The sequence below is a fragment of the Drosophila grimshawi genome, unplaced genomic scaffold (genome assembly GCF_018153295.1).
Source record: "Drosophila grimshawi isolate 15287-2541.00 unplaced genomic scaffold, ASM1815329v1 contig_311, whole genome shotgun sequence".
NCBI classification, from domain to species: Eukaryota; Metazoa; Arthropoda; class Insecta; order Diptera; family Drosophilidae; genus Drosophila; species Drosophila grimshawi.
Window position 1 is genome coordinate 22,617,896 of NW_025063098.1, and position 13,948 is coordinate 22,631,843.

Consider the following 13,948-nt stretch of genomic DNA (forward strand, 5'->3'; position numbering starts at 1 on the left):
TTGCTTATGGACTAATTTAAAACATTTCGAATCGACAATATTTATTTGTTTTTAACGCACTTTTGCGTTGTGCGTTTTGCATTTGAAAAGTTAACCACTCTGTTGAAACTCAACATACTAAAAGCTTTGTGGTAAAGTTGCATAAAGCTTACAATTAGACTTGCCAACTTGCTGCCTTAAAGCTTCAGCGGCGCCATTTTAAATTATGAACAGCTTAAGAAGAAAACTACTTTTATTTGAACTAAGTCAAACTATAATTATTGACTGCATTTTCACTCGCTCTTCCTCTCCTTGTCTTTCTCCATCTCTCTTGTGTACACTACTTCAAGCCTATATCCAGTGAGGGCGCTAAGCCCAGGGGAATGGGCACATTGCGTGGCTGATTCAAGTCGCCGCGATCATAATAGCCACCCAGATGCTCCCCGGGCACATGATACAGTCCATAATGCAGACCCGTATTGGCCACCTGTCATCGGAGAAAAATATTGTCAATTATAGTCTTTTTAAGAGGCTCAAACTGCTGCGTTAACCAACCCGCTTGAGTCCATTGATGGATGCCAGCAGCAAGGCCATTTTGGCCAACAGCAATGCCTTGCCACTGACTATGGATAGCATTTGAAAGCCCATGGGCACAAGAACAGCACCCAGAGCTGTGACACCAAACATCATTGTGATAATCATGTTGAAGCGATGCCGACGCATTCGAGCACTGCCCACCGCATCCGCTCTGCTCTCTGCTGCATCTAAAGATTTACAAACAACAATTGAAAGACATGTATGCCAATATAGGAGGATCACCCACAGTTGCTCAGATAGCGATCGGTTAGCTTGGCCAGATTGATTTGTAGCGTGTGCGTGGTTAGCGCCTTGGCCAAGCTGACGGAGAGTCGATCGAACCATGTCAGATGCTGCAGATCCTTGCGATCCTCGCCAGCCTGTCGTGCCTCGCCATTCGTGTTATTTGGTGCGACAACCAGGTGAATGCCATCATATAGTGGTATCATATCCGCAGCCATGATGTCCTCGAAGATTTGCAGACTACGCGCTCGGAAACAAGACCACAAACCCCGGCCGGAACGGAAGCAATCGCGCAGCTGATGACGCAGCTGCCTCAGTTGTGTCGACCACGAAATTCGCGTATCCGTTCGAGTTGGCGTTGGGTGCCCATTGGGTACACTGCCTGCCACAAGTTGCAACAGCAGCAAGCAGACTGCCACCGGCAGGCAAACACTTCTCATCATTTTTACATGCATTCTGTGCAACGTTCGCGTCAACGCTTGAAATGAAACTGCAACTGTTTGAACGCTGAGCAGCTTTTTATGTGCAGCTTTTTATGTGCCCCAAGCCAATGGCCAATGGCATGGAAACCAATCATTAGAGACAGTGGAATTAAATGTGTAACGGTCAGCAATGGTTTGGCGGTCATGGTCAGCGGGCGCCAGTTGAGTGGGCGTGGCCAAGCCTTCGTAGCCCAATAAGCCACATTGTTGTCATAAAACTGTTGAATTCGAAACTGAATTTGTGTGTGACCTGGAAGACAGCTGCAAGCCAGCCTAGACATGAAATTTCCCTTGCAACGCACAATGCCACAAATGCCACATGCATATTCTAATCTAGATTGCAATCGTTAACTGTTTGCAGTTAGCCATGTTCAAGGCACACCATTAGACTGGCCAAGAGGCAGTCGCAAAACTTTCCAATTCGAACATTGCGAGAAAAGTTGTGACAAATTGTTGAACTACTCATGATGAATGAATTTTATGTCTATAATTTAGGCAGATGCGTATCTTCTTTATGTGTCTTGCTTTGATATACTAAAACAAATGAAATCAATTGAGTTGGTCTGTTTTTCGGGTGGAGATCGTCTAGAGAACTTTAGTTGCATAGCGATAATTATTAGGCTTATGCATCTTAAAAACAAAGAATCGATTTGTTTTTAGAAAAGTTTAAGATATTCAAATTGCTTTTCAATAATGTTGACTCCATTAGTCTTATTTTAAGAAATGATTTCGAATCACATGAAAAGAATGTCTTAAAATTAGAAAGGCATCTTTCCATTTTTCAGAAATGAAACACTCTGGAAATTATACATAATTTTTCTACATGGAATTATGAATAGAAAAACCATCGCTTTTAGGAAGACAACCTTTCGTTTTTAAAGTATACTTTCATCGTGAGAATATCTTATCAAAGTCTGTAGAAACAGTTGTTACAAATTTGAATCGATATAGATAAAGTGGCTTTTTAAATTGTTGTATATATTTTAATTGTATTCATTCGAATTTATTAGCTAAGAGGTAATTCATTGCATTTTTCCTTTATAACTGTTGAACAAATTCGGACTAAGATTAAAAGGTTTTTACGCTTAAATAGATCATTGAGTGCAAAAGTAGACTTTCAGTGAATTTCTTTGATTTGTTTTGTTTTGTTTTGACTTTATGCTAGGCATCTAGTTAAAAAAGTTTACAAAAAACAATTATAGTATCATCATCATATCATTTCATACAGGATCTCGTTTCTAGTGTAGGTAGATCAGTTGCTGTCAATTGTGTGCCATAAATGTCTGCAATATTACTATATATATATTTGTATATATATTTATGTATACAAGTTTATTACAATAAGTTGTTGGTAAGAAATGATTTCTTGATTAATCTAGAATAGACCAGATGCATTGAACAGTTTTCAGTATAGCTCGATTGATTGTTAGTGAGTGTTTTTAGCTCATCCTAGCAAAAACTAAACCTATAATCTATAACTGATCAAGATAGCTGATCTATAACAATTTCGACTGTTTGCCTATATAGCTATATATAAATATATATATCTATCTATGGCTACAACTGTACAACTTTAGACCTAACTCGCGCTATGCAGGCGATGGCGCCAATACAATCATGAACCGGTCGCTGTGCCAGCTGTGGCAGAAGCGGCGGCACCACGTCCAAAGCGAGGCAGGTACAATCCGAACTTTGACTCGATGCCCGTCAGTAGTGGCACAGCCGCATGGTAGCCACCAATGTGATCCGCATTGGGCTGCATTCGACTCAGTGTGCTATCCAGCGGTACTGCAAGATTGGTGCCATGTGATCCCTTCGGCTGATTGCCGCCAAAGTCAACGTAGAACAGACGCTGCAGCAGCTCGTAGGTCACCAAGGTGACACCAAACTGCGGCGACGAGCGGCAGACGCGAGCTGCAATACAAAATTAAGGATTACGATAGACTCAAGACATTTTCAATCATTTCAAATATCAAAACTCACCGGCAGTGCCCTTCCAGAAGGCACGTGGCCCCTCCTCGGCCATGATCTTCTTGGTGGCATCCCAGACGCCCGTGTAGGTGGTTTGGCCCGTGCGTGCGGCGACCTGGAGTCGCGTCTTGATCACATCGGCGGGCGTGACCAGCGAGGCAGCGGGGACGCCAGCAATGGCGCCAGCGGCGAGCAGAGATAGCGGATGATTGTAGCCATCCTTGTCGGCCAGCGCCGCTTTTGTGTGCGCATACGTTGGGAAATAGATCGCCGAGAAGTTCACGTCGCGCAACAGGCACGCCTTGGCCCCCTTGTATAGACCCAGGAAGCCAAGTTCGCGGACAACGGAGAGGGCACTTATCTTGGAACCGCCCGCTATCTCGCCGGCCACCTGCAGACGAATCTTGACAATCTCCAGCGGATTGGTAAATATCACCTGGGCAGCACCACCACAGGCGCCGGCAACCACCTCACCCCACACAGGAATATTGCCCCTTTTGTCGGTAAAATTGTCGCGCACAAAATCATTCACCGTCAGCTTGATGGCCTTCTCCGGTGCGACGCCCATCAGCTGGGGCAGCAGGCCGCGATAGAGACCCAAGACGCCCTCGTGCCGGATTACCTGGTTGACAATGTAAGTGGTTTATTATTAATGCAAATGTAAATTACACTATGCAATGTTTGTCGCCCTAAAACTATAACTTTTATCAGATTTTTTAAGTTACGAGTTTTTTTTAATATTACATTTTGATTAGAATGTTTATTAGGTGAAATTAAATTTATATTCGATCGCAATTCAATTTTCATAACCTTAGAACATTTTGATTTAATTCAAATTTGTAAACAAATAATTGATTATTTTACTTTACGATAATTATAATTTGATGAATTCCTACCTATAAAATTACTAAAACCCTTTGAGGAACCATTATTTAAATGATTATTATTGATTATTAATTTCAATGCGACAAATTACAACTGATATTAAATATACTGACTATTTATATATAAAAGATTTAATATACCTTCTTAAAACAGTCCCAGGAGTTTCTATACGCAATCTCACCAATCATGGAGCCAGTGCGTTGATTCTGCATGCGTGTCTTGACCAGATCAATGGGATAGACCACCGTGGCGCCAGTGGCTAAGAGATGCATCAAATATATTAAGTCTTCAAATGAAAAATCTATGGAGTATTTCACTTACCGCCCGCAAAGGAGGCCAGTGTAAAGCGATATACGGCTTCCAGCACCTGAATAACAGCTGAACGATCGTTGGGACTGTCAACAGCCTTGATCTCGGCAAGACGATGAGTGATATGCTTCGTGTAATGCTCGGGTGCAATGTTACTCAGATCGCCGTAGTCGATGCGGCTGTTGAAACAAACGTTTGATTTTCAGTGATTAGTTGCAGATTTTGCTTGCCAAGATTCTCACAGACTGCTGCATATCTAAAACGAAAACACACCGAAATGGTGATGCATGGCGATAGGGTATTTGCTTTTGGATCTTGTAAGGGGTGGGTTGGTGAGAAATGCCATGACTAAATAAGGACAACAACACTTGCCTAATCGGAGCAATCTTTTTGCGTTTCCACCAGCTTTAAATTATTTGATATATACATAAATATATACATTTAAATGTGTAATTATTTCAAAAATTTTGTATGCAATGTGGTTTTTTTTTTTAATTGGGGAGAAATAGAAAAAGAGAGAAAGAAAAGAAATAAAATTCTAAGAAGTTAATATACTCGGAGAGACAAGCACATGGATGTGAACTGTTTTTGTTTGTTTTGTTTTTGTTGTTGAGAATGCTGCCTTTAAATTAAATTATTCTACTTTCATTGCTGTAAACAGGGAGTGCTGAAGAGAGGGAAATAGAGAGAGGGAGTTGGGGAACTTACCCCGGTTGATTGACGGCGCCCGTCAATTGGAACAGAATGTCAATTTCCAGGGGGGTGATCTGACTCATTGTCTGTGCCGCGTAGAGCAGCTGATCCTTGGTGACCGTCTCGGTGCGATTGCCCTTGGTGGCATAGAGGTATACCTGCTTGATCAGCTCCATGTTGTTGAGCAGCGAGGTAAATGCAATGAAATACGGGAAGCTCACTTTGTGACCCTCAGTGACCTATGAAAGTTAAACGATACAATAATGTATTATATATAATAATGGAATTTATAGTGGTAAATCGGAACTTAGTTAGTCGATAAGTTCAAAGAGTAACTCTTTTTATCTTCTACTCCTCTTAGTTACCACTTAATACCACTTTCTATACACTTACCGCCACCAAATTATCCTTGACGTCGGCCGTGAGTAAATGCCGCTTAACCTTAACAATTATATCCTGAAAATCTAGGGGGGATATGAATCCAGTGCCAGCTGGATCTTTGCTACGGAATGCCTCCATTGCGTACTCCTCGTGAAAATCGTGCAGCAATTGCGTGAATTCAGCATAATTAATAAGCCGTTGCTTCTTCTGTGCGGGTTTGCATAGAGAGAGAGGAAGGGTATTAAATATGTTGCATATATATAAAAAGTGATTTTACTTACATCACCAAAGTAGCGTTTGATAAATGTGCCGTCTAAGCTAAAAGGTATCTTTGAGTGCAGTTCGGTTTTTTGTACGACATCAGCGAAATCAGCTGTGAATGTAAAGATAATAAATATTATTATCTATTGTTATATTCTATACTATTAAAGATAATATATATTATCTTTATTATTATCTACTTACCATAGGATACGGTGCCATTGCCCTGGCGATCGAACAGCTGAAAAGCGGTTCTATAGAGCGCATCGGGGGCGCAGAGCAAACCCTCGAATGCTTGAAACTCCGAGAATGAGATGAGTCCATCTTTGCTAGTGTCCGCAATGCCGGCCAGCAGACGCACCGATTCCTGCAACGGCGAACGTATCTAATGTTAGAGCACTGCTGGCTAGTTGATTAGCGCAACTATAAAAAGATTTAAACTGAACTATAATCCGCAGACTTCAACCCTGGTCCACCTGGAAATGAGTTTCGACTATTTCGACTAGACCAGCCATTGTTGATAAGACCGCCGCCAATTTAAATGCTGTGACGTCGAAGACTTTAGCACGAGGCACTCAAGTGATTAACGCCGGGCGGGCAATTTGAGTGCATTGTGAGTCAGATAAAATAAATAAATAGATGCACAACGATTTTATGCTGTTCTTCACTATCAATTCTATGCTGATAACAGTGAGGCTAGCAATCGGGTTGTTGTTGATGTTGTTGCTGTTGTTGATTGCTTATCACAGCTGTTGAGTGGCAGAGGCAGGCATAATGTGTGTGTGCATTTATGTCACCTTGCAATGACCCAATGATGCGTTCGCTTTACTTACATCATTGAATGCTGTATCTGTGAACAGGCCGAGAAACTTGCGCACAAAATCCTCACTGGTCATAAAATGATCGCCATCCTTTTGCAGTGAGGCGTACTTCAGGAAGACATCGCGCAGTTTATCGGTGCCGGCGCGCTTCAGTAATGACGGAGTCTGCAAAACAAAAATAACAAAAAAACAACAGATGTGATTACTACTCACATGAACATACACACACTTATATATTTTTATATATTATATATATATATATATATATATGTATATCTTTGTATTTGCATTGCAGACGCTCTCTTTCGAGAAGCAAACAAAAAGCAACACGTGTCAAAAGCAGAATCACAGCGTGTCTGTGCTCTCTCTCACTCTCCCGCTCTGTGTCCAACAATTTCGTTTGGGCTTAAAAAACTTACAGCAGCGACAATTGGCATTTTGTTATTATTTTTAATTAGACAGGCGAGTGTATGCTGGCATTAAATAGCTCATCAACTTGAACCGATCCAAACTGAACGGAATCGAACCCCAAGTCCAACTGACTGCCCAAAATTCTATTCTATTGCACGGCAAACATTTCCGACTGAGAGAGAGAGAGAGATTAAGAGCGCAAGAAGAGAGACAAATTGCTATTATTATTTTTTTTTTATCTTTAGCTTGTGCGAACGGGGTTACTGCCAAAGTTGATCGTTTGCTCTTAAATTTGCGCTCTTTTCTGTTATGCTACTCTTAGCAGTATTCGCTCATTTGTTGTCATCATAAATAAAACAATTTTTGTTTGCAAACAATTTTTGCAATCGCTTGAAATGTACAATTTGGCAAGGGCAATTTAGCAAGTCACAGTAAATGTCAGTATAATTAATATAAGGTGCCTTTTATTTACATGGACCTGTGGTCAACAAGTCCGACTCTTCTTTAAAGTCGATCAAATTAATCAAATAATGTGTTGACGTAATACGATTATCATGAATTGAAATTGCAATTCTCTTATTACTCATTCGAGCTGCTGGGGAACTCACAGAGCGCTCCACTTATATTTATTCAAACTTATATTTATTATGTATGTATGTATGTATGTATGTATGTATGTATGCATGTATGTACATTAATAACAATCAAAGAGACTCGCATTTATTTCAGGTAGCAAAACGAAAAACAAAAGCAATTGATTGCTTTGAGATCAACAGAAAAACATTTAATTAAGTCCTGTATTTATTATTCGAATCTTATCAGTTTGTTTATTGTTTGTGAACAGGGCGCAGCTGTTGTAATATTTTTCTCGCCGCTGTAACTTTAAGTAAAAAATAAATCAGCATTTTCGGACTATTGGAAAATTGCAGAAATAATACATTTATTTTGTAGACAGCTGTCAGAAGCTATAATAATTATGACATATTTTTTTATTGAAAAGTAGCTACATTTGCAAATGTTCCAACTAAATGTCAAATGTTTTATTTTTTATTATTATATTCTTATATTTTGTTGTTTGTTAGTCAAGAACTGGAACTTGACTTAAATACAATTTATTTTTATTTTTTTTATATATATTTTTACCAACCGAAAATAATGGAGACGAATAATAAGTTAAGCGAAGTTAAATATTTACAATTAACTAGCTAGAATATTGCTCGTCAAGATAATAGTCGTTTTACACCAAGATTTGCTTTTTACTTTAAATAATTCACTTCCGTAAAGGGATAAGCTGATTATGTTTAATCAAAAGCTAGAGCTCAGCGCATGGATAATCAAAAAGGCAACTTTTCTCCAGCTGTTGTGGCAAGCACAAAATCCTCACACAATTTCACATTCAATTTAAAATCTCACAAGCACAGTCAAACACACACACAAAGATTTGCATGCAACGTCAAACTGGCGGAGAATGTTGCACATAAAAGTAAATATTTGCAGTAGGACTGCTATTCAGTTGCGCTTTGTTGCAAGTAAAAATTATAATGAGGTCGTTTGTCTGCTGACTACTTCTTCTGCTTGCTTGCCCCAGTCAAAGGTCGATCGGGGGCAGAGGTTTGCCCGGGCTGCCCGTGCTGTCCGGGCAGCTCACCTGCTGCTGCTGCTGGTGGCACGTGAGGCATGTATGTATCTATCTGTTTGTGTTTGTGTTTGTATTCGTGTCTGCATGCAAATTTGAGCACCTGACGAATAACTGCAAAAGTTTCGCAATTCCCAGTCAAGGTCAATCGGGCTGTTCATTATCGCCAGTGCCACATTTATTCGTGCAGCAGTTGATACATACATACATACTTGAAGGCAAGCAGCAGGCAGCAAAGCTAAAGAAATGTATTAAATCAAGTTAATGCAAAACGAATTAAACATTTTCGTTCAAAGTTTGGGCACATTAATAACAAAGAATTTGCTTGACAGCTATAAACGCCATAATATCAATACAATAAATAGACAATTTCAGTAAGCCAGATTAGCGCGAGTCGGAAAAGCACCAAACGCCACTTTGAATGCACACAGATATTGCTGATTACGTATACGCAAGGTCGATCAGTCAGCTAATTGACGATAGCACTAAACATATAATGAAAACCCGACTGCAAATAAGCTCACAGAGAGTGAAAGAAAATTTAGAGAGAGAGAGAGACAGAGAGCGAGAGAGAGAGAGTGAGAAACAGAGAGCGGGAGAAATTTAGAGATAATTCAACTGCCACAAGCCAGTTCAAATGAATGAATAAATAAATATACCTGGCACAATGCAATAAAAAGTAAATTAAAAATAACAGCTTTAATAAAAATGAATGCATTATAAATGATAAAAACAAAACAGTAACAATGTCTCCAGTGAAAACTGAGATAGCGTTGAGATAATGTTGCTTTTAGCATGAAGGTGATTCCGTTATTGTTGTTGTGTATTTGACATTAGAATGGAGACCGAGAGACGACCGCGAAAAAGAACATTTGATGCGTTGTCGAGCTTTTTGCTTCTATGTGGGTTTATAATTTATAATTGTTTTTTCTCTCTTCACAATGTGTATTGAAACATTGTCCGACAGTCGCATTTGATTGTGAAAGCTTTACACAATATACTGCAATATTTATAAATATTATTTCAAACAATTATCAAGATATGATATTTTAATACAAAGATTTCATTACTAAGGCTGCCAAAATCAAATATCAAGATATGCCCATTCTTATGGGATTTATCTAATCAATTTGTTACTTCCTTTTAAACTGAACTTTGTCATTCAATTAATTCTAATTAGTCTACACATTTTTATTAATTGGGCGTATTAGCTAGCTTCAATTTTATACTCTTGTTATCTGTCAAATTGTATCCCAACAAAAAAGCATAGCTCTTTTCAGAAGAGTATTTATTTAAATAATAAACCACATTATTTATTAATAAACCGTTTTTATCGATTTTTATTTATTGAATAACTGGACTTGCAGTAAAATTATATAACTTAAATAGTATACAGAATTATGTAAGACATTTAATATTGTTGAAATTTTCAAAATTAGCCATATCATATACAATATCAATGACAACTTGGCGAACAATTTTGAGGATTTGTTCGAAAAAACTCAAATCAAAATTTGTATTATACAACAACATGACGAATACTTTATATATGACAATAAACTTTACCTCTTCCATTTTTCTTTTCGTTTTGTAAATTAAATGAACACAATTGAAACAGTCTTTTCAAACACTTGTTGCACTTCAGAAGTCAGCGAATTATTATTTAAATTAAAACACTCGTAATCTTGCACATTTGTTTTCAGTTTGCTGGATATCGCGTAGCTTAGCTAATTTATGGGCTAGCTTTGTTTACACCGCTCATCAACTGGCCAACTGTTGCCGCGAGTGCCGAGTGTGCAAAACTGCTGCTTTTATTGCCAAATCGACTTCCAGGCCCAACGATTAATCTGAATTTTCCGACGATTGCTCTCTATTTATGCACAGACATATATATACGCATATGTATAGATATTACTTATGTATGCATGTATGTACGCATCTATATCTGAAAAATTTTCGAACTTATCTATTTGAACGAGCAAATCGCGATTCTCTGTTGTTCAGCTAGCGAGTCGTGCGTTTGCGACGCGTCACTTTTCCGTTCTGAATCAAAATCGGAGGCACTGGCAAAAAGCTTTTCCCAGTAATATTCAGCCCCAGCGTCGAGGGCGACGCCGATGCCAACTGCCGAGTGTCGACTGCGGCAGCGACTGCAAAGACTAGCACACAGCGCCACTCGAGTGTTCATATGTATTGTTTTACTACCCTTTCCGGAGGTGTATTATAATTTTGTCGTCAAGTGTGAAGCCCCTTAAAGGAGACGCATGCGACCCCCTAAGCATTATATATATTCTTGATCATCATATAGTCGCTATGGGTACGATTGGACCGAAGATAAGTTCTTGTGAGCATTAGTTTTTTGTTAACCGGACCAAACAACAAAGAACTTAATAGTGCTCCTTTTTTTTTTTTAATGAAATTTAGGTGAACTTAGGAAAAAATGGCACTCATATTTTAATAATTGTCCTAAAATGAAAATCGTTCTGAAAACTAGGAAAACTTTCTTAAAATTAGGAATGCAAACATTTCAAAAAATATATAAATTTTGCTTTTCCGAGAATTGCTTTTGGTGACAAAAGTATTTCGAATTTCTAAAATTCATTGCGAATGTGTTAACAGGTGGACTCCGGTCGGTAAGTGTATGTAATCTTGTTTTGTTAGTTCGTGTGCGTCATTTGAGAACTGCATTTACAATAAAACCATATACAATGTATGCGACTACTGTGCAATGTGTTTACGTATAGGGTGCGAAAATTCTAAACACTCTAAATTTTTGATGATTGTGCGCTTGCGTGTGTGTGTGTGTGTGTGTGTGTATGTGTGTGTGTGTGAACAACAACCACCTGTAGTGCAGTTAGAAAAACATGCATAGATTAAGCAGGAAATCGTTGCAGCTTGTGACCCTCCCCTATTTCCACAGGCCGAAGCTTTTCTGGGTGCATTTCTTATGCGATTATTCCATGCAAAGCAAACAAAACAAAAAGCTTTGCCAGCATGCAAAACTTCTCGACACTGGAACTTGTATTTATTGCTTTAAAGCAACTCAAATGGTTACCAGACACACAGACAAGCAATACACATAGATAAATTAAAATATATATATATATTTATTTATATATATTTATGTATACACCTATATAAAAGAGCACGGCGCGATTTTAAGGACAAGGTCGACATTTTCGTGCAATGCCAATGAAAACGAGTGAAGGCCACAGAGAAAACTTTGTAATTGCATGAATATGTGTAAAAATGAGTAGCACGTGCAATGTTGCAACATTGCAACAAATAAAAAAAATTAACATATTGCGTATACGCCACATTGACCGGCCGGGCAGACGCACGTGAATGGCGCATGGCTATTATAAAAATAGCCAGCGACAGACAAAATCAGACTTGGATAATACAAAAAGAAAACGGCGCAAACAAAAAAAAAAGAAAAGAAAAGAAAAGAAAGCACGCAAATAAGTACAATGGACGCTTTGGTTCCAGAGCAAAATCTTGATGGCGAATTTTGCCAGTTTAATGAAGTGCTATTTGTTTAATCTATGTTAATAAAAGTTGTTGCCCTGACAGGTAAATACTACGAAGATAGTACGAAAGACGCGATTATTATTGCTCTTAAATTAAACTATATGTTTTATAATTTTATTAATTATAGATCAGCATTCTTTTTATTTTTAAATAATTTTTTTTGATTTTTTGCACGTCTCTCAAAATTTAAAAATTTTTCAACAAAAAATAAATAAATAATAATTATTATTTGTTTCAAAATAAAGATTTTTTTTTTTTTTGATTTCAGAATAAGAGTACTATTGCAATACCATTTCAATTTTAGTTGAATTATTATTTTTTAAATATTTATTTATTTAATGTGGGCTAAATACATTTTTAAAAATGTTTGCAAATTGAAGTTGCCCATTAAATTACATTAAATTAAAAGATTAGCAATTGAACTACAAAATTAAAATGAAAAAAAATAAAGGATATATTAAAAGCAACCATTGTATTTCGAATGTGCTAACGAGGCATCAATACAGACAAGGAATATATATGTATGAATGTTTCAGTGGCAAGTTGCATGCAATTCATTTAGTGAAATGAACAACAATTACAATTGAGAGACGACACGAAATAACCATCATTGCTTGGGGTCGTTGGGCCTCCTTATCAAGGTGAGCAAAATGTCAATGTGAAATGCTTTCACTGCGTGGCACCGCCAGCACCAGCTGATTGCGTCAGCTGACGGCTGTCTTGCCCGTGTCCGCTTTGAGCGCCAGGTACGCGCAAGGACGTCAGCCAGCAGTCAGACCGACAGACAGTCGGACAATTGTGCTGTGAACAGAGTATTTCCGTTTTCCTCTTAAAGTTAATGCAATAATTTGTGTTTACAGGTGGCAACACTGGCTGGGTTAAAGGTTACGAATGCATATTGATGATTATTGATGATATTGAAAGGCTTTTTTTTTTAAATAATATATTTATATACAGCTAGTCTATTGCAAAGCTTAAGCTATTCTTGTCGAACGGTAAATGTGCATAGATTAATTTTCACCTACCTCTTGACATTGAACGCTTTTAAGTTGTGATATCCCGTTAATTGGTCTTAGATCGAGCATTGGCATTCTATAGAGGAGAAGGGGTTGCGAGTGGGTACAATATGCAAGCAACTGTTAACACTTAACAGCAACACACTCTTTGCAATATTTGTTTATCTTTTTATCTTGCTTTTTGTTTCCTTTTGCAAATTTGAATCAAGGGCAAAGGGCACACGGCAACAACAACAAGATGCGACGCCTTGTGGCTGTTATGTTATTGGGTTTTGGATTGACGCACTGCTGCTCTTTTATCGATTATTATTCACACCATCAATATAACGTGTATTTTTAGTACTCAGCGATTTGTAATTAAACTATTTTCAGTGTTTAGCGGTTGTTGGAATACGAATCCCACTTGATAAACTGGACAAACCGCACGAGTCGAGAAAACACGCAGAACTGTGGGCGGGAAATGTTAAGCGCAAAAAGGGCTATTCATGTACATAAATGGGGAAATTTTAACAGGTCAACAATTTGTGTGGCAATTGTTATTATTTAATAGTTCTAATTTTTCTCGAGAATGTAAAAGTAATTCGCTTTTAACAAATGTTTTTAAAACCATATATTAAAACCAAACCAAATATTTAAACTACAATAAATACAAAAATAAATAGAACTTTATGTGCAAAATAAAGTTTGTGTTTAACATACTGGTAACAGATGAATGTTAATTTTGAATGGAATTTTTATTATTTATTGAATGAG

At 38.0% G+C, this 13,948-nt stretch overlaps 2 protein-coding genes across 4 annotated transcripts; both read right to left on the bottom strand.

Moving 5' to 3' along the window:
* Positions 1–305: 305 nt before the first annotated feature.
* Positions 306–1,241, bottom strand: LOC6568531. The gene is made up of 3 exons (XM_032740688.1): positions 803–1,241; positions 535–737; positions 306–466 (listed from the first exon to the last, which is right to left on the bottom strand). The coding sequence occupies exons 1-3, from the start codon at positions 1,239–1,241 to the stop codon at positions 320–322; spliced, it is 789 nt and encodes a 262-aa protein (XP_032596579.1). The 3' UTR covers positions 306–319.
* Positions 1,242–2,236: 995 nt separating this feature from the next.
* On the bottom strand, positions 2,237–13,550 carry LOC6568530 (calcium-binding mitochondrial carrier protein Aralar1). 3 transcript variants are annotated; one of them, XM_001994759.2, is made up of 10 exons: positions 13,205–13,550; positions 6,614–6,766; positions 5,985–6,147; positions 5,801–5,892; positions 5,532–5,726; positions 5,154–5,377; positions 4,458–4,624; positions 4,277–4,395; positions 3,264–3,873; positions 2,237–3,194 (listed from the first exon to the last, which is right to left on the bottom strand). In XM_001994759.2, exons 1-10 carry the CDS (start codon positions 13,268–13,270, stop codon positions 2,896–2,898), a joined length of 2,088 nt encoding a protein of 695 aa, XP_001994795.1. In that variant the 5' UTR covers positions 13,271–13,550; the 3' UTR covers positions 2,237–2,895. The 3 variants fall into 3 exon arrangements, with proteins under 3 accessions (XP_001994795.1, XP_032596361.1, XP_032596360.1); XM_032740470.1 differs by lacking the exon at positions 13,205–13,550 and adding an exon at positions 10,215–10,701; XM_032740469.1 differs by lacking the exon at positions 13,205–13,550 and adding an exon at positions 7,021–7,136.
* Between the last annotated feature and the right edge of the window lie 398 nt (positions 13,551–13,948).